This window comes from Alligator mississippiensis, chromosome 11 (assembly GCF_030867095.1).
Source record: "Alligator mississippiensis isolate rAllMis1 chromosome 11, rAllMis1, whole genome shotgun sequence".
In the NCBI taxonomy this organism is placed as follows: Eukaryota; Metazoa; Chordata; order Crocodylia; family Alligatoridae; genus Alligator; species Alligator mississippiensis.
Genome location: NC_081834.1, coordinates 45,458,177 through 45,482,928, shown reverse-complemented (window position 1 = coordinate 45,482,928; position 24,752 = coordinate 45,458,177). Strand labels below are relative to the sequence as shown.

The following is a 24,752-nucleotide window of genomic DNA, read 5'->3' as shown; positions in this document are numbered from 1 at the left end:
TTTAAATAAATAAATAAATAAAAATCAGAAGATGGGAGAGAAAGGGAGTGACGATTAGATAATGCAAAGGATATAGAAGGGAATAAAATGGTAAGTAGGGAAAGAAAATGCTACAGATTGAAAAAAAGAGCAAAAGTAGTTTATACAGACTATAAAAAAAGGTTACACTAGCTCCCTAGCTACTGAACTGTGAAACAGCTTGAAAACTAAATGATCAGCTTTGCCTCTAGTTCTAACCACCCAGTTCAAACTTATGGACACTAACAATCAAGTATATTAAACAACAGAGACATGAGATTGTAATTTTTACTACTTTTAATTAATGGCTGCTGAAAACCACAGGTGTGACTGGACCCAATGCTGACAGGAATCATTAAGATGTCTTTGAGAGAGGGCAAACTACTAGCAATTTAAAACATACAGTAGTCTGACCTTTAGTCTAGAAATCATTGCTCACTGCCAAAAATCCAGCCACTGCTGCCCTGTCACTAACTTCCCTTTATTTGGAGGGGTTTCTGATAAGTCATTGATAGCCAATTCTAACTGCACACAAAGCTTCTCCCAAATTTCTGAACCCCTGACCTCAGGCTTCATGTTTGCACATACCAAGCCAACTAATACTAGTGACATTAATGGATGACCTCCTTTTGTATATGGATAGAGATGAAACATTACTTATGTTATGTGAAAGTCACCTGGAGAAGGAACCTGAAGCTGACATGAAATAAAAACTATGTGTAAACAAATATGCAGAAAGCAAGAAAATTAGAGAAGAAATTATTATTATATGATGGGAAATTATTTCACAGAAGACCTTTATAGATCAAGGCTGTGCCAAACGGGGAGATACTGGGCTGCAGGGAGGTTACTGAGTTCAGCCTTGGGACTAATTTTATTTAATATTTCCATCAATAACCTTGGCACAAAATCAAGAGTGCGTTAATGAAATTTGCTGATGACACAAAGTTGAGAGCAGTATCTGAATATCAATGCAGGAAGAAAAAGGTGACTTTGGGGACTGTAGTAACTAAACAGGATGAAATTCAATAGTGCAAAGTGCAAGATCATGTGTTTAGGGACCAATAACAAGAATTTCTGCTGTAAGCTAGAAGTTCATCAGCTAGAAATGGCTGAGAGAGAAAAGGAGATCAGAGTGTTCTAGCTGATCATAAGATGACTATGGATGACCAGTATGATACAGCCTTGAAAAAGGCAAAGACATCTGCAATTTCCAGTAGAAATAGGCAAGTCTGGATGTCCCTGTATGAGGCACTGGTGAGACATAACCCAATACTTGACACCTGTGTTTAAGAAAGAAAAATTCAATCTACAACAAGTGTAAAGGATAACTATGCTGATCAGGAGACTAGAAGCCATGGCAACAATGATCTCCATGAAATACCTGGGCCACCTCAGTGAAGCATTTAAGGTGGAGTTTAGGATCAAGCTCATAAAAGGGACTATGTCAAGTGGTTGTCTACAACAGCAGGGCATGCAACTCAACAACCCACAACATTTCTTTCAGTCCTAAGCTTCTACATTCAAGAGCCTCAAGGATGAAACTATCAAGCTTCTAAAATAGACTTCAAAAAATCTGTAGATGATACTGGGAAAAATTACATATGGGGGGGTGGTGTTATGCTTTTTTCTTTGAAAGCTACATTCAGAACTTTGTTGGTGCACAAAACAAATGATTCGGGACACATGGAATCACTGTTTGGATGAACTGTTAAGCACAGGTTTTTGAACTTTTGGCTACAAGATCAGTCTGGAAAAGAATCAGGAAATAAAAAGAGGAGACAGAAGAAAGCTAAAAGGGAAGGGCCACATGTTAGGGGATAGAAATTTGAAGTATGATATAGGAGAGCAGGAGGATATACAGAGAGAGTGTATGGGGGAAACCCCCCCAGAGAATCTTCTTTCAACATCTCCTGAGAACATGAAATGTCTCTCCCTAGGGAGTCTGGACTGTTCAACAGACCTGTGGAATGAGTAAAGATCATATATACTATATGCATATACTATATGCAGCCTCCCAGTTTCTTAAGCAACACTTAAAAAACTGTAACTACATCCCAGCCTCTCTTGGGAATATATAGTGGCAGGATCGCATCTGTTGAAGAACTTCGATAGAGTTTATAGACTCCCATCATCCTATTCCCTTTCTCCCATCCTGACCAGGTTCTACTCTCTTAAAAGATACAAGTCTGTTGAGATGGGATCCAGCTCCTCAATCACGTTTAAGCTAAAATCCATGTAAGCTTATCATATTGTTGCTTCATAACATTTGCCTGTATAGCTCCAAATGCAACTTAGAAGACCTGGACCTCATTTACATTGCTTTATATTGGAAAAGGACTTTATTACCTACAGTGACAGCCCAGACTTTTATGTCTTACACCAGCAGCAATATTACGTAAAGGGAGCAGCTGAGACTATTGCTTACATCCACTGCTATAAATGATCAAAGTGCAGAACAATGGAGTATTAGGCCCTTTATACTCTCTGAAGACACAGCTACTCCAAGAATAATTTTATGAAAGACCTCCTAGACAATGCGATGATGCTTGATAAATGCATGTAACTAATAAATCAATTCCAAAATGTCAATGAGCTTCCTTACAATGTATCAATAACTCTACTGATATAGCTCTGAAATAGAGGGCTGAACATTCTGAAAACCCTAACCTGGCTCTGAAGGAGGCCATGATTAGGCAAAAGAAAATGATTTAATTTTATTACTACTTATTACACACATTACCATAGCACCTAATTGCCTGATGACAGGCCTCTATTGTGTAAGAAGCTGTGTACAACTCATAGATAGTCCTTGATTCAAAATAATGCAGAAGGAGTGCAATTTATACTACTTGGGCTTGTAGAACTCCAATAGCAGCTACCGAGAGCTTTGGGTATGCCACAAATATAAAAGTGGGCATTGTGTAGTCTATTCTCCCTTTGATGTGAATAATTCCTGTTAAAATTAACAGTAGTTATGACATACATGATGAGAGGAGATTTTAAACCTGCGTATCCAGCTGACCAGAGCACTGCACCTTTATATTAGTTATACATTAGATTGTCACAGCACAGGTAACTTTTCTACAGACTGAATTAGCATAACATGTAGGACTATGAAACACAGAAGTTACAATTAAAACAGCATTTTAAAGCTACCTGTGTCACGCACCGAATCAACTTACTAAACTTTTAAAGTATAGGCTCTTACCGCTCATTGTGTTCCTGATAAACTAGCCTGGATTTCTCCAGCAGATACTTTTCAACATAAGCTCTGAAAGAAAAAAAAATTATACAGACATGCATACATACATATACACATATACATATTCATTGCTCCAGTGTTCTTAAATGAACACAGCCTTATTGTGACTTCTACTATGCAAAAAAGGACATATTTGTATTTTAGCCTTATTTCACTTAGTTGTATAAATTTCTTCCTGGGCAGAACAAGTCCAATATTATGTTTGGCTTTTGAGGTTTTGGTTTGATACAAAGCCAAAACTAACATGGATATGAAATCCATGATCTCTGATGAGTGAGCCCAAGGCAGTGAATGCAGAGGGAATTCCTGAAAGAAACCAAAGAATCTAAGATACCGATTTAACCTAAAGTCAGTAAAACAAAGTTGCCTGCAAACCATCTACACCTAAGAGTAACACCAGCTACTTTAAGGCCTTGATGCAGAAAAGAAACATGTGAAAGAAGCCGTCTTCCCAGGCAGATGTCCACTTCAGGATCAGAACCCATATTATTATTATTCCCTTTCATATTACAACTATTCTTTGTACAGGAATTTTGTGTTATTATGCAATGGCTACAGTCAGAAAAGTCTGGATACCGTATGTCATAACAAGGTGCTTTTAGAGATGCTTTTCTACCACCACCTCCAGTTTGAGAAAATGGATTCAAATGTAATTATTACATGAAGTGGAAATCTGTACTCACAGCAATTTTTCTTTCCTCCTGGGACTTCACAGTAAGTCACTGACACATGCACCAGAATGCTTTGTAACAGTTTTTGCACCACTACATAGGAGAAGCAGGCTCTATCAATAACAGGATGATGCTGTTGAGATTTATGAAAGTCAGAGAAGAAAAATGGGGCTTGTGCTATAGCAAAGTCAGTATTATTCCATTAATGTTCAAGCATATTAGAGACACCTAGAAGGATTTGTCACTTATCCTCAGTGAGAAAGCATAAAACAGACTGAATGCTCTTCCCACTGTTTCCTTTGTATTCCTTTTGTAGTCCTTAAATGACAGGTTCTTGTTTTACCAATTTATTCTTTCAGATAAAATTCCTTGTAGAGTCTATGCTTGGGTCAGTAATGCCAACTCTCACAAAATTATCATGAGAGTTGCAATTGCTAAATAAAATTAAGTCCGACTCATGAACTCATGACAGAACTCTCAAATCTTCTGGCACGTCTCTCGCCCAACTGGGCTCCGGAGCTGCAAAGTCCCCAGGAGCCTGGGCAGGAGCAGGACTCAGCCACAAAGGGGTGCAGGGAGCCCTGCCAGGTAAGCACGGAGCCCGGAGCCAAAACCGGGGGGAGGGGGGGGGGGAAGAAGAGGAGAAGGGATCAGGGGGAGACTGCTCAGGCCGCATACATGAGGAGCCAGGAGGAGAGGGGTTTAGAACAGAGCATCTCATGATTCACATACCAAATCTCTTGATTTACAAGAGAGTGTCTCCTGATTTTTGACATGGTGAGGTTGGCAGTACTGCTGGGGCAATGGAAAAGGTAGTACGTACTTTAGAGTGTTTGTGCTGAGCGAGGAGTAACCGACCAAAACATCATTTCTGCCTCCACTAGGAAAAGGGATGCTTTGGCCGGGTACTTCTTGCTCAGCACAAACACTCTAAAGCAGGCAAACTCTGAGAAAGGCTCTCTTTTCTAGTAAGGATACAAAAAAAGAAAAACAAATTAAACTTAAAAAGTAAGCAACCCAGCTATGTGTTTTAACCCATCTGGATGTTTAACAATATTAATATTAACAAGGTTGAGCATTCCAACAGGGGGAATTTCTAAGAGTGGAGGTCTGGCCCACAGTCTTAATTCTGCCACACAACAGATGTAGGCACATTTTATGGTAAACAAAATGACATGAAAGTTTAGGGTGAATTAATGTAACATGGATACAGAAGCACAAAATACCTAAATAAAATGTGTTAAAATTAAGAGTGTAAAAAACTTTCATTTTGGGAATTTCTCCCCTGCTGAGTACTTCCTTTCCTTAAATTTAGTATTGCACACTGCATCTGTGTTTTTATAAATAGGATTTTCCCCTCCAAAGAAACAAAACAGGAAGGAAAGAACCATTTGTTTTACGTGTTCAAACTGTCCTTGAAATACTGTTCATTGTTTTAATTCGCTTATAAATGCTGCAAGCACCTTTGCTTATGAACTTGTTTGTTATGAAGACAAGGTTCCTTGGGTGAATTTGATATATTTTATTAGACCAACCCAAATGGTTGGAGAATAGTTATTAAGCAAGCTTTCGGGTTCAAAAATCCTTCCTCAGGCTAAGGAAGCTTCAGCAGTTGGTGTGTGCTCTTCCTGGATGGAATGAAAAGTAAAGAAGCCAGGGGCTGGGCTGGGGAGTCAGTTGCCAGGCAGATTATAATGCATCAAAAATCCAATGTCTATGTTTAGTCCATGATCTCTAGTATCCAGCAGGTTGATGAATCGGAGTTCATAGGCTCGTCTCTGGGAAGTGTTGTGTAAGTTTCCCTTGAACACATCTGACCCCTATTCAGCTCTGAAGTACTTAACTTTAATCATTTGCTTGTGGCCCTTTGACTTCAAAACTATATAGTTAACTGCTTTGCTTAACATGGGGCTCTGGTTGGTGCAACCAGCCTGTCAAGTTTACAGCCTTTTCTAAGCTTGCCCATTCCCATAATCAAATGCCTAACAGTGATTTTCCAGAACTGTATGTGCAAAAAATAGAGTTATGTTTGCACTTCTTGTTTCTATAACTATTATATACATTGGTAATTCTCCACCTTTTCAGACCCAAGGTACCCCTGAACTGGCACAAGGCATCCCTGGGAAAATAGCAGCTCCAATTTTTCATTTGTTCTTTGATTTTGGAAAAATAATAGAGCAATTTTTTGGCTGCAAAAAATTCAGAAAGACCACAAGTCAGAATGTTTTTAAGGATTCCCAAAATCTTTGGGTTTAACTTGTGAATTACATTTGCACACCTAAGCAGTGCTAACTGGTTGGTACCCAACAGCACCCTTGAAAGGGTCTCAAGGCACCCTGGGGTGCCAAGGCACCTTGGTAGAGAATCACTGACATATATCATAGCAGAAGGCAGGGTAGATTTGCACCTTCCAAACTAACTAAATCAGATGTATAGTATAAGCTTTCATCACAGAGACATCACAACAAACAGTCTGTACAACACAGACACAGATTTAGCACCGACTCCAAAAGTCTACCTTTATATGGGAAAACCCCCAATATTTTATGCTCCCAAAGACTGAAGAAAGAAATTTCTAAAGGAGGTAAATTTCTTCTGATGAATTATACTAAACTGCAATTTGCAGATATGCACTGATTGTCAATGGATGCTGGCACCACACAGCTGAGATGCACTATGAAAAAGTGTTACATAAATTAAAAGTATGCTTAAGAAAATTGCCTAAACAATTTAGCTCTGTTTGAAATAAAAGAGAAATGTTATCTTTTTTCCCCCGATTACTTCCACCTTATCATTATAAGATAGATGCTGGGTTTTGTTTTAAGAGAGCATTTAAAAATAAAAGAGAATCTCAATGTTTCAGTACTCAAGACAGTAAAGAGTGATATTTGTCTCCTGGGAAACAAGCGAGAGGGTAGATACACCTTTTTACTTGGCCCAGGGCAGTAAGTTCAAAATACTGGAAGAAACATAGCTACATTGTATGGCACCCTAGACAGTCTAGTCTATCCTGCTCCACAGCAGGGCTATTTAGCCAGGGCAAAGCATTGCATATTCTAAATGCTAAAGAACGTAAATCCATTTTTTGAATCAGAATAAAGAAACGGAATACAAGTTATATTTTCATTATGGAGGTTTGGTTATCCAATTGCAGTTATGACTGACTGGAGTTGAGAAGCTAAACCACATATACTGTGATGGAAACACCAGGGTAAATTAGACAGCTGGCTATCTAAACATCAGTTCAGGTACCCCCCAACTACATGGCAGTCACTTCTGTGACCACAATACAGACATACCCATATCTTTATATTACGTGTAAAATACGACAGCTGGGCCTAAAACATAAAGAAGACAGTTAGCCGTCTAGGCCACATATTACGGATACTGCATGTCAGAATAGCAGTACAGACAATGCATCTAAAATTCAGAACCTTGAGCTACTGCTGATTGTGCCACTTACCCCCGCACTGTGCCTGTCTCCTGGTAATTCACTTGAATGAATTTGCCAAAGCGACTTGAGTTGTTGTTATGTGCTGTCTTTGCATTTCCAAATGCCTGTCAAAATAAAAGGGAGATTGTTTCAAAATCTACAACTCATGTCTAGGTTACTTACATATACATTACAAACTTTTTTTTGGAACAGTCATCACTACACAATTAATGAAAGAAAGCCTAGCAAAGAGCGTCTCTGTGATCCTGTACGGAGGTCCCCAACATTTTTTCCCCTCCCAGCAAAGGGACAAATTTAAATTTGTTGTCTATACCTCAGGCTAGGCTGCTTATGGCTCCAAACTTTGATAATGATCACTGTAAACAACAGTCAAGCCAAAAACTGACAAACATTTGGAAAAACAAACTTTTATTGTTTGCAACCTCAAAAAAAAAAAAAGAAATTAAAATTGGCACATGCAAAAAAGATTGAAACCAGGAACTTCAGGGTGGATGGCAGGGCCCCAATCCTTGTTGTGGCAGCACAACACCAGACCCTTCACTGCCACCCGCCCCAAGGCATGCATGTGCCCGCCACCAGCAAATAGCAGGGCTAGAGCTCCACGGACACCAGAACAGCCACTTGCAGCCTCCCAGCTGTCTGCCACAGCCGGCCCAGATTCTGGGCAGGCCCCTGCCACCCATCACAGAACCAAAGATGCTTGTGGCAAGCAATGGGGAGACATCAGGCAGCTGCACCAACGTCCGCGAAGCCCCAACCCAGCTCGTTGCACGCATGCCTTGGGGCGAACAGCAGGGGTGGGGTAGAGGCTGCACTGCCACAAGGATCGGGATCCTCCGAACTCCCCTGCCATCTGCCCAAAGGAGCACGTACCAAGCAAAATATTTGCCTGTGCGCGCCACAGCCTGGCACTCATTGCCTACCCGATTTAAACTAATTTAGGCATAATATTTACAGTTTCCAGTTAGCTTGAGATGAAACATTGCACCTGTTTCCTGCTGACCAAGAAGCTAATTTCAAGCGGTGTGTACATATACAATGAATGTATACAAATGTTTTGTTATGTTTAACTGAATTACAACTTCCATCTAAATGAGGCCGGACAATTCCCACGTAAAAAAAATCATCATACAGCAAATTAATGCATCAGTTGCCATATAACAACATAAAGAGAAAATGAAAACATTAAAAATCTGAATGGATGTTTATTAAGCTATATGTGTATATACATCTTCATATTTATTTATGCAATTAATGTATTTTCCTGGGTATATGGAAGAAGATTTCTTTTTGCTAAATGTCCTATATGCTTGCACATCTACGTGGTTTAATAGTTATACCAAACAATTAAATTGTGCCATGCTTTTAGGAAATTACTATAGAATACTGATGCAAGGCAAGATGAAAATCAATGCTCTAAATTAAGGTTTTCCTGCCTCCTGATTTGAATGATGCTTACAAATCAACAGCTTAAATCACTCTGAATCAATCCACCCGGGCTTTCATACATCAAAACCACTGTATGCAAGCATAAACTTCTGCTAGAACAAAAATCAATACTAAGCATGGATTAGATTCCTCCTGTACTATTAGTAAGTCCCTCAAGTACATAATGAGTTACCTGCAGAACCACCATACAGACATTAATTGTACAGAGACCTTTTGGATAAATACAGGAATTCAGTTTCTCCCACAAGACATTTTTTTCATTTATAACAGAATAGACTTTAATAATCTATCATGATCAAGATTTTAAAAGTAAAATCCTTCAAATTATATTTTACTACTTAGTTTTGCAACCAAAGAAAAAAAGAACATCAATATTCTACTTCCATATTTACCAAAACCTTAAATTTAGTGATGCAGCCTGGTGATGAGCATATTTCAGGTTAGCAAAGACTCCTAAGTCAATATGATCAGGAAAAAGAAATAAAAAATAAAAATAAAATAAAATAAAAAATAAAACCAACAAAATAAAATAAAATCAGATTCTAACCAGACCAGCTGTTCTTGAGTAATCAGACCAGTGGGAAGCAGAGTGGTTGGCCTTCCGACTCCAGTAACACAGGACTGGCCTGACAGGCAGAGCCTGGAGTTAACACAAGGATGTTTAAACCAAGAAAGATGAAGTATGGTTTAATAAAATAGAACGAGCAGTTCTCTCAAGGCTGCAGTTATACATTTGCATATATTTGGGTTCTAACCAAATCAGTGAAGTGAAACACAAATGCCCGTTATCATGCATAGCATTAAATCTAGGTGGTGCACTATTAAGCGTGTTTATTAATAGAATAATCCAAAAAAATTTCCGAATTTTAATAAGTATATTAAACAAATACTGCTTTGCAAACAAATAAAAAATGATGCTTTAGCCAAGAATACCAAGGAAGGAGGAGGAAAGAAAAAAACATGCTAAAATAATGTGATGAAGAAGCATTAGGTCACACAGAAACACATTCTACTTTTCTTTGCAGCAGTTTATTAATATACTAATAGCTTTTTCTAGTCCTACAAATATTAATACTATAGCAATGCATTGCTCCATGCAGCACAATCAGCATAAAAAAAGGAGGCAACGTTGTCCAGCACACTTTACTGGGAATCATAGAAAATGAGGGTGGGAAGGGACCTCAGGAGATCATCTAGTCCAACCCCCTGCTCAAAGCAGGACCAGAGCCAACTAGATTATCCCAGGCAAGGCTTTGTCTAGCCGGGTCTTAAAAACCTCCACAGAATTTGGAAACCCAGCTTCTATTTCTGGCACTGTATGTGATCTTCCACATGATCACAAGTCATTTCACTACCCTGCTCCTCTTTCCCTTCCCAACCTTTGTCTGAAGGATCCTCAAAGCAGGGACACTCTCCCTCCCAGTTTCAAACCCAATGACTTGGCTTTGAACGTGCTAAAACTCTGAAAGTGTTTGTAACAGCACTCCCCGTCAAGCTTATATTTTGTACAAAAGAATTATTAATAAACTGTACAAAGAAAGAAACAGAAAACTCAAATACTATACAAACTGTTCGGTAATGGAATTTAAATACCTGGTTATTTCCCATCTGGATGAAGCTAAAAGATAAACTATCTGAAAGAACACAGTAAGAAATGGGTGTTCTAAGTTTAAGCTGAGCTATTATATACATGAGTTATGTAATTTATCTAAACCCTTCAATTTATCTTGCCCCTACTAACTCAAACAAAATTGGAGCAGTTCAGCCCTGCAGAGTCACAGTACCAATCTAATTAGCAGTATGTGTTTATATTCAGCACCATTCAGCACACTGCCTTGCTTCGAGTGTCCTCTGAATAAAACCTATAAACGCTGAAGTTTATGGTAGACAATATTAGCCAGAGGAGAATTTTGAGATGGTTACAAAAAAAAAAAAAAAGGTCTCACACGCAGAGAGTTTTACCTCTGAGTTCAGTTAAAGAGGAAAAAAAAATCAGAACCATACAGCCACAGAGCTGCACTGGAGGTAGGTTATTCCTCAGTCCCAGCATTAGGAACTCCCTTCAGTTCCAGAAACTGAACCTTAGCCTTCTTTTTAAGCCAAACTCTACAGATATTTGTGGATGGAGAGGAAAGCAGAAAAGGTCCCCTCATCTTTTTCTATCTTCCCTCTTTGCAGTTTTTCTACTAGGGCTGTGCGAAATGGGCCCTATTTGATTTGGATTCGGCCCCAATCGGGGACAGTGATTCAATCCGTTGATTTGGATCACCGCCCCCAATTCAACTTGGCTGAATCTGAAGATCTGATGCTGATTCACGGCTTTAAACATTTTTTCTACTTACCTTGAGGTAGCCTCATGATTGCTCCAGTGCTGGGCCAGATGGAGCATCCCACAGGAGCACAGGGGACTCTCCACCATGCTCGGCAGCGAACCCGGAAGTTCCAGGCCTGCCAGGGAGCATGCTGGGGGGGGGGTCCCCCCGCCGTGTCCTCCCGGCTCGGCGATGAGCCATAGGGGGACCCCAGGTGCTCCCCCAGGCCCAAGTTACCAAGCCGGGGGCGTGCCCGGGGGGCACAGCCTGCACGCTCTCCGGTGGACCGGGAAGTGGACTGGAAGTGCTTCTGGTTCACTTCCAGGTCTGCTGCTGAGCGCACTGGGGAGCTCCCCCCATGCTTCTGTGGGACGCTGCATCTGCCCCAGCACTGCAACGTTCAGAGCCTCTGTTACCTAGAAGTACGTAGAAAAAAAACATTTAAAGCTGTATCTACATCTGAATCGCCGAATCTGTTCAAATATCTCTGAAACAATTTGGAGGGTTCTGAAATTATTCAGAGAGATTAAAGGGTCCTCTGATTTGATTCAGATTCGGAGATTTGGGCACTGAATCGGATCAAATCTCCACCAAATCGAATCAGGGACCAGAGCTTCGCACAGCACTAGATACTACATCCATGCAAAAATTGAGGGAAAAACCAAGCGTTGTACATGAGAAAATACGGTATTTTTCTTTTTAGGCTCCACATGGCTGGCTAATCTAACTTATGACCAGAGGGGTAATGAAAACATAATATGCAATATCAATCTTTTATAATTTCCGTTATTATTTATAAAGATCTTTGGGACATTCTTTGTTATTTCAGTAGATTAACTCTATAGCAGAGGCTTGCTGAAAGTGTCGGCTACTAGCTGAAAAGTATATTTTAAATTTAAACTTGAGGCAATTTAATATACTCTTTGTTTCTGTTTTATTTAGTAGGTCTCTTTAAGAGAGTGACTAGGCTATAAAAAAGTCCTATTAAGGCAACTTATGCATGAGCAAGTCTAGATATATTTGAACAGTACACTGAGTTCTTGTAAAGCCAATAAGGATTGTATGCAATATAGCAGTGCAGTCTTGGAAAACTGCAAATGAATTATAACTATTTCACTAAAACAAATTCTGTTCTGTCGATATTATTTCCTTTTACTAACTCATTGGTGTAAGGCTATAGATGCTTTATGGCAAAACTCCATAAGAGCATTCCTAAAATTCTTAGTAAGACCAGAGCTTTTATTGGCCAGGATTCAACATTTTGAAGAAAAAAAAATTCAATACTCTTCTGTATGAGGAAAACATCCACTCTGGATCAGACCCTGATGATTTAACATTTAAAATAATTTAACCATGGATAAGCAACTGATCCATTCCTATAAGTTATAACTACATCTTAAAACCAGAAAAAAAAACTGAGCTGAAATGTAATCTCTACCAAACCTTAAAAGCTGTTAGGGTAAAAGGTTTACGAAAAAAAAGTTAAGACTGTCACCCCCAAAAATCCAATAATCATAAACAAAGTTGCCATAACCGTAAGACCCACTTCCCAAAAAATGATATAACTTTAAAAAAGGGGAAAGTTGGGATTCTGCATTTGCCTTCTGTTGTTTGCAGTCATCTCCAGGATTCTGTAGTGATGTAAGCAGGGCTAAATCACCTAAACTTTAACCCTGGATGAAGGAAGCAGGGTTAAAGAAAGGGAAGATGGGGGTTGTGTGGGGGGGGGGATTGCTAGTTAAATCACTGCAGGCCCATGCAGACATAACAGCTACACTGTAACAGCTTACTACCTAATCGCAAGCAACAGCTTCTCCCTCCCCTTCCGAAGCCACTATATATGGATAAACAACATAGATATACTTCTCTTGGGCAAATTATCTTTATTAAGCTTTTGAGAGACAGTCCTCTCTTGGTTCTGCCCATACCTCCAACCATTTCTTCAGTTTCCCTTCCAACAAACATGAAGAAAAGTTTATGAAATCATCTCTTTGAGACTCCTACATCAAAAATTACAAGAAATTTAATTATGCATAATAAGATTTAGCTAAAGGTTGTCATATGTGGCAGCATAAAATTTCTCAAACATTTCTGTTAAATGTGAGACCAGCATATAAAGTAATGCATTACAAATGAATGAAAGTCTTGCTTACTACACACATAAAATATACCTGGCAAAAATATATATCATAAAAGTATGGAAAGATAAAGCAATATAATGATATGCAGCCTCTATTTTTCCATTTATAGATACATTAGGTGCATCAACATATGCTATTAATACACAGCAATAAACTCTGGTGCATATCATACTGGAGTTTATTGCTCTCTGGTGCTGCGTTTACATGTGGGCCCAGGACTGCAGCACATTGAGCTTGGCTGGAACAACCCCGGCTGGCAGGGGACCCGGGAGGGGGTCAGCCTGTTAGCCCAGGGCTACTCCAATCCAGCTCAATGTGCTATGGGGGGCCGCCTGGGGCACAAGGGTGCTCCAGTGTGGGGCTTGCTGGCAGGCAAGCCCCTGCACTGAAGCACCCTCATGCCCCAGCCAGTCCCATCAGCATGTACACATGTATTGCTGCGAAGTAAAAAAACTCTACCACAGGATAGAACTTGCGTTTAGAAACACTAACCTACGGTGGAGTTAATTAGTTTACTCTGTTCTAACAGAACTGCGCATCTAGATATTGAGACAATTACTGAAGAGCTAATTTGGCAACTCCACAGTTAGTGTCTCGTGTAGACGCATCCACAGTGTGAAACTCCTACAATTGTTATATGTTACAGCAGACACCCTACCATCTTAATGCTGGTAGCCTATCACAGCAATCTTCCCTGAATCCTCAGCTATCTACTCCAAACACTGCTGCTGTGAATGCTTGCCTCAGATCAATGTGTCCTTGAAGGAGGTTATTTCATGCTTAAAAGCCACCTACAGATTAATATAAACAGGAATTTGTTCCAGGATACATCCAATTCAAATTCTTTACTACGCAGTAATGACTATACACACAAAACACATGCGTGCACACATGCACACATACATTCAAATGTAAAAAGAAAGCATCCTGAAAGAACTTTAGGGTTGCAAAAGAAGAACGTCAAACTCAGAATCGCAAAACACAAGTAAAACCATACACTTATTCAACAGAGATCTGAAACACACATTTTATTTTTCCACAACAAAGGACTCCTATACACGTGCAGGGAGGCTGCTTCAATGCATTGTAATTACAGTGCGTTGGAGCAGACTCGAGTAATCGAGTCAGCTGGAGCATGGTAATTACCGTGCTCCAGCAGACTCAATGTCATGTGCATCAGCGTCCCCATGCAGAAAAATGGAGGTGGGGGTGCTTTAACTGAAGTTCATTCGATAAGCTTTAAAGTGACCCCACCATCATTTTTAAGCACGGGGACGCTGATACACATGATACACTGGGTGCTTTAATTAGCAAAAGCCATGTTAATTAAAACACGCACACCCTACCCACTCCTGGAGCATGTCTATAAACGTGGAAATTGACCCTAGATGTTAAGGTCTCTGCTCCATTTAACAATAAACATGTATGAAGTAACATACACCCAACTGGACCCTCCTGGACTAAGGACATCTGGAAACAGCAATTTTTTAGCCAAATTTCTTCACGTTAACACCAAACCAAACTGAGTGGAAACTACTGTGAGATATGACATATACTCGGCTTTGCAACCTGATTTGTTGTTTGCAACCTTTTCTCAAATCATCCTTTTCCCTTCAAACACATTCTTCCACCCCCTCAAAGGGTAAAACTCATTGCAAGGTTTTTCTCTTCCACTGTTTACACTTAACCAAATACCTTGAAGCCCTCTCGGAATCAACATGTAGGTTTTACTTCTTGCTTCAAGACTTTTACTTCCTGTGCTCTTCTTCTGATAACTGTATCATGAAAATTCAAAGTACTGTGATTTTAAAACATATGTAGAAGGATTATTGCTTATCCTACATGCTAGTGCTGGGGAAATACAGAACAAAAAAATACCCCTTATTGCCCACATGGGGTAACTCAATGTGTGTAGATAAGTGAATCTGAAAACTTCTGTGATCATTATTCTTCCTTCTAGACAGTTAAATAAGTGAAGTACTGACACTAGGCTTCCAGAGCAATAGAAGAAGTAATCTATGGTAGCTATAGATCAGTAGTAAATTACTTTTCCAGAAGCAATGGCAGGAGTAATTTTGGTGTCCGTAATCTATGCAGCTAGAACACTGATGGACAAAATACGGTCCGTGGGCTGGATCTGGCCCACCAGGCCATTCTATCCAGCCCATAGGACCCCTACAAATTTTAGAAAATTAATTTTTAATTGCCTCTGACTGCTGTCAAAGATGACCCTTGCAGCCCTTGACAGCTTACGAAAACCCAATAAGTAGCCCTCCACCCAAAATAATTGCCCACCCCTGAGCTAGAAAGATATTGGCACATCTACAAAGAAATTCACCATTTCTTAAATCTGACACCTGTTCACTAACAAGCATTAGCTCTAAATATTATTGGAAGTACTTGAGAGAAAGACCACTCCTATAAGGACCAAAGCAGGTGAATAAAGACATTTTTATACCCTCTAAATACAAAACTTCCTTAAATAATTAGCATACAGCTTATAGGGCAACATATAATTAATTATGTAAGGAAGAGGCAAGAAGGGGCCATTTAGTACCTGTGAAACACTGACCTAATGTCACCCATCCACAAAAGGAAAATGAGGAAGTATCTTAAGCCCATTCAGCTCATTTCAGCATTTAAAACCATTTCCCACCCATTCTTCCGCATGCTGACACACCAAGTGGTTGCATCCATGCAGATTGTTTTTTGGGCCCGATGCCAAAACACAACCTTCCATTTTCTTGTGTCAATGAAATGTGGTCCAGCTACAGCTGTGTTAGTTAAGTGGCACATGCTTGCTACTTTATGACCAAGTTAATATTGTACAGATCCTTACTGTGAATTTTTTTTTGACTGGTACATTTCAACCAAACTGTGTCTTAATGCACCATGGAATGCTCTACTGCAAATAGAAGAATAGAAATTTCTTGTCATAGAGAAAAATTCCTATTTTCAAAAACACTTAGACCTACAGATCTCAGAAAATATACCACACAAACTCGTATGTAACTGGACCTAATAATAGTAATGTACCAGCCTGGTTTCCATCCGTTAACAGTTTCTACTGTAATTCATTTTCTTGTTGGGTGGAAGTGGTAGCAAAAAGAGAAGTGCCCCGTTCCTGAAAATATTCTAAACGTCACAGAAATAAGATTTCTCTGAAGGCTTTCTACTGGACATCTGCATCTGCAACCATTATATCCTAGCAAAAAGACAGAAGAAATTAACCTTCCCTTCGGATATTGGCGACCAGGGTGGACGGCTGGAGACCCTCTGGGTTAAAATCCATGGGGAACACGGCACAGGGGACACAATGGTGGGAGTCTATTACAGACCTCCCACCCAAAGTCCTGAGCTAGACCAGGAGTTTGCCCAGGAACTGGCTGAGGCAGCTTGCTCCAGGACCATGGTTGTCATGGGTGACTTCAATTACCCGGACATCTTGTGGGAGGATCGCTCAGCAAAATCTGAGCGGTCGCAGAGCTTCCTCTCATGCGTGGATGACCTCTACCTGACTCAAGAAGTCTATGGGCCAACGAGAGGCAAAGCGCTGCTCGACCTGGTGCTGGCTACTGGGGAGGACCTAGTCGGCGACCTAGTGATCGATGGGAAGCTGGGTGACAGCGACCACGAGCTGATCACCTTCACCATCCGCCGAAAAGCTGGCAAGTCAGTCAGCAACACGCAAGTCCTTGACTTCAGGAAAGCCGACTTTGACAAGCTCAGGAGGCTTGTCAGTGAGGCCCTAAGGGACTGTGACCGTAGGGAGAGGGGAGTTCGAGAAGAGTGGTTGCTCCTCAAGGGAGTGATCCTCAAAGCACAAACTAAGTCTATTCCATCTCGGAGGAAAGGCAGCAAGAGGGCACAGCAGCCCCCCTGGCTCTCCAGGGACCTAGCAGACCTCCTGAGGCTAAAAAGAAAGGCCTACAAAGGATGGAGGATGGGAGTCACCTCCAAGGAGGATTATTCTGCACTGGTCCGGTCCTGTAGGGAGCAGACCAGGAAAGCCAAGGCTGCAACTGAACTCCAGCTAGCTTTGAGCATCAAGGACAATAAAAAGTCCTTTTTCAGATATGTGGGGAGTCGGAGGAAAAGCAGGGGCAACGTTGGACCCCTGCTGAACCAGATGGGGCAACTGACAACTGACGCCCAGGAAAAAGCCAACCTATTAAATAGGTACTTTGCGTCGGTCTTTCATCAGCCCCATGGGACGCCTGTGCCTGCTACAGGGCCGGGAAGTCCGGGTGAGGGTGATCCCCTGCCCTCCATTAATGCTGACTTTGTGAAGGAACATCTTGAGAAGCTGGATACCTTCAAGTCAGCCGGCCCTGACAATCTTCACCCCAGGGTACTCAAGGAGCTGGCGAGCATCATAGCCCAGCCTCTAGCGTGGATCTTTGAAAACTCTTGGCGCTCTGGTGTAGTGCCCGAAGACTGGAAGAAGGCCAACGTGGTGCCTATCTTCAAGAAAGGGAGGAAAGTGGATCCGGCTAACTACAGGCCCATCAGCCTGACTTCTATCCCGGGGAAGATCTTAGAAAAGTTTATTAAGGAGGCCATCCTTAATGGACTGGCCGACGCCAACATCTTAAGGGATAGCCAGCACGGGTTTGTTGCGGGTAGGTCTTGCTTGACCAATCTCATTTCCTTCTACGACCAGGTGACCTATCACCTGGACAAGGGAGATGAGATTGATGTCATATATCTTGACTTCAAAAAAGCCTTCGATCTGGTGTCCCATGATCGTCTCTTGGAGAAACTGGCCAATTGTCGCCTTGGGTCCCCCACGATCCACTGGCTGGAAAATTGGCTCCGGGGTCGGACCCAGAGGGTAGTAATTGATGGAAGTCACTCATCGTGGTGTCCTGTGACCAGTGGGGTCCCCCAGGGCTCTGTCCTTGGACCCATACCGTTCAACATCTTCATTAATGATGTGGACACTGGAGTCAGAAGCGGACTGGCCAAGTTCGCAGATGACACCAAACTTTGGGGCAAAGCATCCACACCAGAAGACAGGCGGATGATCCAGGCTGACCTGGACAGGCTCAGCAAGTGGGCGGATGAGAATCTGATGGTGTTCAACGCCGATAAATGCAAGGTTCTCCACCTTGGGAAAAAAAACCCGCAGCATCCTTATAGGCTCGGCAGTGCTACGTTGGTTAGCACTATGCAAGAAAGAGACTTGGGGGTCATCATTGACCACAAGATGAACATGAGCCTGCAATGCGATGCTGCGGCTAGTAAAGCGACCAAAACGCTGGCTTGCATCCATAGATGTTTCTCAAGCAAATCCCGGGACATCATTCTCCCCCTGTACTCGGCCTTAGTGAGGCCGCAGCTGGAGTACTGCGTCCAGTTTTGGGCTCCACAATTCAAAAAGGATGTGGAGAAGCTTGAGAGAGTCCAGAGAAGAGCCACGCGCATGATCAGAGGTCAGGGAAGCAGACCCTACGATGACAAGCTGAGAGCCCTGGGGCTCTTTAGCCTGGAAAAGCGCAGGCTCAGGGGTGATCTGATGGCCACCTACAAGTTTATCAGGGGTGACCACCAGTATCTGGGGGAACGTTTGTTCACCAGAGCGCCCCAAGGGATGACGAGGACGAATGGTCACAAACTACTACAAGACCGTTTCAGGCTGGACATAAGGAAGAATTTCTTTACTGTCCGAGCCCCCAAGGTCTGGAACAGCCTGCCACCGGAGGTTGTTCAAGCGCCTTCATTGAACACCTTCAAGATGAAACTGGATGCTTATCTTGCTGGGATCCTATGACCCCAGCTGACGTCCTGCCCTTTGGGCGGGGGCTGGACTCGATGATCTTCCGAGGTCCATTCCAGCCCTAATGTCTATGAAATCTATGAACCACTCTACTTAACAAGGACAAAATGAATGACAATATATTGATATATATTTTTTAAATGTTTTAAACCATCTACGGCTTATTTAGCAGGCAAGTTTTAACTTTCAGAAAGACAGTCACAACGAATATTCTAGAAGCAATGAGTCACTGAGTGGTTCATTTGAATGTCAGTGCATACAGACTATTCCACGTCAAAGATACTCCAGCATGTGCACTCAGCTCTTTGCAAGCAAGAATAATAGAAGTCTTTTCCTTCTCCCTTTTAAATTACAGAACCTCTATTATTTTTTTAGTGTGGAATAAAATACATTAGCACAAGAATGCATGAGCAACACTTCAAAAGTATCTGATCTTCCTTTTGACTATACAAGCAATGCGATAGTTCAAAGTGCCAGCTAGTGAGGCAGCACAACAAATCTCTCATAGGAATTTTACTGTATAATGATGGTAGGAGCTTTGGAATAGGAATCAAAGTTACCCAGCATCTGTTTTGTGGGGAAACACGATAAGTCAGAGAAGATCAGGCACACAGACTAGAGTGAAGCCAGAGAGGCAGGCCAACCACATATAATGCCTGTAAAGTTGATTTTACAGGCATTCAGTAACAATGCCCAACTACAACAGTATCTGATGAATTAAGCCCACTACTCATGAAAACTTATGCTATACATCTCTGATTTAGTCTATACCATGGGCGCACAATTATTTTGGACCTCCGTGCTTAATAAGCTTTGGTGAGCTGTCAAGGGTGGCATGGGTAGCCCCACCCTTTGATAGTTAGTTGCCCCACCCCCTGGTTACCATCTTGGGATCAGAAGTCCCACCTCAAACCCCTGACCTTTGCCACCAAAAGTCCACACCCCAGAAATACTCCTTTCGGGGAGGAGGCGGGGGGGTGGGGGGGTGTTGCCATCTTAGAACCGGAAAAAACAAACAAATCACACACTAAAAGTCAAACACCTACTATAACGTATTTTAATTTTATTACAAAAAATATTCATGTCATGATTTATGTTTACATACTCTATATAGAGGGAATTGGATAATAATTAAAAAATAAAGTCTTAGTCTTGTATATTGTGTGGGGAGGGTATAGTTGACTTTTTCCCAGTATTCTGCAGAGCACTTCTATACTGATTTGACACTTAAATATTTTTCACTAATTTTTATTGCATAGAAATATACAAACCAAAGACAAAGAAACCAATTAATTGTCTCATGCCTTGATAATACAAGCAAGTTGGCATGCCTATTGGTATATATTTTGTATGACTTGATATTCAGGGAACGCATCATATTTTGACACTATACTGTTCGTATAAAAATTCCTCCCTTCTTTCCTAAGTTTTGAAGAACAGACTAAGATGAAAATCGTAGCTTTCCCTTTTTGCTATGCAAGTTAGCAATTTATTTTTCAAAAGGGGTATATTTACTAAGCACTGAAGTATTTTATCTCTTCATAATTTAAAATGCATTCATTTTATCCATAGACAGGCATGTTAACTTCTTCTACCTCCTAGCTGCTGCACTGGAAAATGATTGGTTAAACTATAGCACAATCTGGAAGTGATGAATGAATCCTCCTGAATAAGTTCATCCCCAAAATATAGGCATTGAATTGAGCTGACCCTGACCAATACCTATCAGAAAATTAAAACAAGATTCCATGAGAATGTCTTCCCAGTTGAATACAGAAAGTTTACCAAACTGTGTCGAGCCAGTGATGTTACAACTCCTAACTTAGTCACAACTTAAGTTGAGAATGAGAACCTCACAATATAATTCAACTTATAGACCATTACACTCTGTTGTGTTTATGTTCAATGTAAATTTGCAAACTACAACATAAAACCATTATTATTCTGAGAAATCAGAAAAATCTATTTTCACCACATTCCCAAAAATGCTCACTGATCAATGAGAGATGACTACCCCACACACTCTCTCATTTCTATCTCTTAATGTTTAAAAGTCATTGAACTTTTGCAATACATTTTTCTCCTCCTGCATTCTTATTGCTCCTAACTGTTTGAACTATTTTGGCTCAAACTATCAAAGCAAATTGAAAACATGCCTGCCAAATTTCCAAATACTATTTTATGTTGTTTATAACATACATTCAATGAATCTTTTACTTAGAAACAATACTGCGCTCTTTGAAAATCAGTTGGAAACCTACTTCCCAGGTTTTTATACACAAGAAGTAGCCCTGAGGTCTAACTCTGTATAATCATCTAAAAACACAACTGTAGCTTCTGCTTCAGTGAGTTAAATTTAAGAAACGAGTATAATACTGCCTCAGCATCCCATCTACTATACTACAGAATTATAATGGGACATCCTAAATTACCATCTGCCACAGATCAGATTTTCAGGCTCTTTATTAATCCCCTTTTAACATTTTAATTAATATTATTAAATGAATTAAACATTCATCTCTAGAACCATATATTTTCCTTTTTTATTTATTAAAATAAAATAAAAACATTCTTGCAATTGTAACATCCTCTTTACATCTATAGCACTGTGCTTTGTTAATGCTATTGAAGTATTACTGTTGATTAGGAAAATTTAATTATAGGCTATTACAGAAATTCACATTAGATCAGTGCAATTTAGCCTTTCACTTCCTGTCCTAAATCCACAGACTAAGTGCTACATCCTGCATTCCTCCCAAATCAAAATAGTCTTTATATCATTCTTGTCATGAGTGTTGTGTTATTCAGAACTTCCTGTGGTCCTTGCCGACTTTTGCATATGGTGAAAGACATGTGTCACCATACAAGAATGTTTTTAATATCTACCTGGTACAGTAGACGCTACCTATTAATATGATATATACAGCATGTTCAATATTTAGACAGCTTGATCTACTCATATGTTGAACTGAAATATTCTGTAAAATTTAGGTTACTTCAGACAGAACCTCATTGTATCATGTAATTTCTATTTAAGCCAGAAGTTTTTATTTTTGTGGAAAGCTAAAATAGTATAAGTAAAAAAAGTGCCACATGGCCAAGCAATATCTTAAAGTTCATACTCACCACATACCAGTAAGTTCAAAGGCTGAAATCCTGAGCTGCTGTGTGCTCTGGGCTGGTACTCCAATCCAAGACAAGGCTTTTTCCCCATGCTGATTGCAGAAAAAAAACTTTTGTCTTGGATTCAAGTAAATATGGTATTTGAAATTATGCATCTATTGTGCCTATTTCAGAAGTTAATTACAACTTTCTAGTAACTTTTTTTTTTTTTTTTTACCCTACCCTACTAACAGACTTCTATGAATGTCTCTTTATGTGAGAGAGAGCACAGATGCATCTCAAAAATGAAAGGTTTGAATGAGTAAACTCTTAGGAGTGTAGCTTAATTTTTTAAGTTGTTGTAGTATGAAAAATATCATTTCAGCTTCTGGATTTTTTCTGACTTTTTCTTTTCCCCAAATGGTTTATAGTCCATCTCATCACCTTTCCCTAAGGGCAGGCAACAGCAATTTTACTCTTTGGCACAGGGCCATCAGAAATGATAGAGGAGCCATATATCCAACACCCTGCCAGGAACAAAAAACAATTGCGTCCCAGCAGCCCCCCAACCTTGAATAGTAATAGTAATGCGTCTCTTAGTTATTATTTGTTTTCTGTCATATCAAACTAGCATAATCACTTTCTTGAAAGTCTGCCAAAATCAAGTAGCTTTCTTCTCCCTTACAAAACAAGTAATGTAAATGCTTAATCCATGTCTCAAGAAAATGAAATCGCATGCGTCAAAAAATTTGTATAAATAACATTTGGAATGATTTTCCTACAAAACCTGAAAAGGGTTTCCAATCTCATCTATATTGTTTTCAAGGAGAAACTCCTAATCAATATGATTTTTTTATTTTTGAAAAGCTAGCCCTCTTTCGCTCTCTAAGGCCCAAGAGGAACCTCACAATGAAATCCAATCCATTTCAGACTACGAGCAGTTTAAGAATCTTAATGAGAGTTCAGGAAATAAGAGTGACAGTGTTTACTGGATTATATTTTGTTTGGTAAAAAGGAAAATCCTCCACAAAAAGTAAAGAAAAGAATAGTGCAAACTGCTGAAAAACAGAGTTCAGGGAATCAGACCAGGATGTCATGGGAACCAAATTCAATGAGAAATCCCCATGGGATATTTTTAATGCATTCAATCTGCCACAGTAGGACACTAGTATGATGCTGCTACCAGGGTGCCATCTTTCAGGGAACAGTAGCAGTACCAATTATGCCTAGTTCATTAAAAATACCATGTCACTTTTTAGAACTGGCAAGATTTAATTAAGACCAAGTCTTATTCCAACTCACTAATTGCATCCTGCCTTCAAAAATTACAACCACCTAGTAATTCAACACTAAGAAAAAAAGATGATTAAGTGAACTTTTTGAAGAAACACTTGGATGCCATGCCTGCCATTTCAGTTACTCTTTCATCAGTTTGTCCCCTACCCTTCTTTCCAACATTTAGAAACAGCTGATTCATACCATTACCATGCCCTTCTGATTGCATGAAATGTAAAGTTATTTCCTCTTCTGTACAGCTCTTGAAATTTTCTCATGGTTTCCTAAGAGAGGTATAATAAGAACCTTGATGTTCATGCTGCCTCCCTTTTATTTGTTTAATGCAGTTGATGTTTTCATTCACAGACTGAAATGAAACCCTAATATCACGTGCATCAAAAAAACCCCAAAACTTTCAAGTGTGTTATGTTCAGGTACAAACTTCAGTCACCAAGTTCAAAGAATGAAAAATACTGAAAGCTTCTAAGTGTTTTTCCCCCCCTTTGAAAAAATTGATTCTTTTTAAAATATGAATAGTGGGAAACACAGACAGGCAGGTGGGCATCTTTCAAAGAAAGATGCGTCTCAAGTTAAGTTTAAAAAAAGAGTTGGAAAGTAAGGAGAAAGGCTCAAATATATAATTTGCTGAGTTCCGGAGGCTAAAATTACGTACTTCATTCTACCCTCAATGTCGCTGCTGTCTTAACAATATGTTTGCACCATTCTGAGATAAACTCAGTACTGCTCTTTTAATGTAAAACCATTTTAAATATTTTAAGCAGTTTTGGACTAATCAAGTAAGTGGTCAGAGAAAAGGTAGCATCGTATGCCATTCAAATGTGTAGTACCTTGACATAGGAAAAATACCATATTTACTCGAATAGAAGATGACCCCGATTATAAAACAACTCCCAATAATTAGATTGCATATTGGGAAAAATTATAAATGTTATAATTTTCCAAGAAATTTATCTAATTATTGGAGGTTTGCCTTGAATTTGTCCCCCTCCCACTGCTACAGCAGGGAGAATAAATTGCAAGGGGGAATCAGGTTATCCCTTTGTTCCGTTTCCCCCCAGATTTTTCCCCTGGCAGCCCCCTTCCCCTTCCTGTCAGACCCTGCTCTCCCCAAGCTCAAGGAAGTGAGGAGCACATATGAAAACAATAACCTTGAAATTAAATATGGCTGTAGCAATTTGCATATAGTACCCATACACTTAGTTCATCTAGAATGGATGCATCTTACCTTTTTTTATCTGCTACAAGTTTTAGCACAGGTACTTCAT

The 24,752-nt window shown here is 40.1% G+C and overlaps 1 protein-coding gene across 7 annotated transcripts in view; it reads right to left on the bottom strand.

The window, feature by feature from the left end:
* The window catches only part of MYO9A (myosin IXA), a 392,893-nt gene that overhangs the window by 207,715 nt on the left and 160,426 nt on the right, over positions 1-24,752 (bottom strand). For all 7 annotated transcript variants that reach the window (XM_019499347.2, XM_059714929.1, XM_059714932.1 and 4 more), the window contains exons 3-4: positions 7,418-7,512; positions 3,230-3,292 (exon numbers count right to left, since the gene is read on the bottom strand). In XM_019499347.2, coding sequence (XP_019354892.1) covers positions 3,230-3,292; positions 7,418-7,512 — 158 coding nt within the window. The remainder of the gene's footprint in view (positions 1-3,229; positions 3,293-7,417; positions 7,513-24,752) is intronic.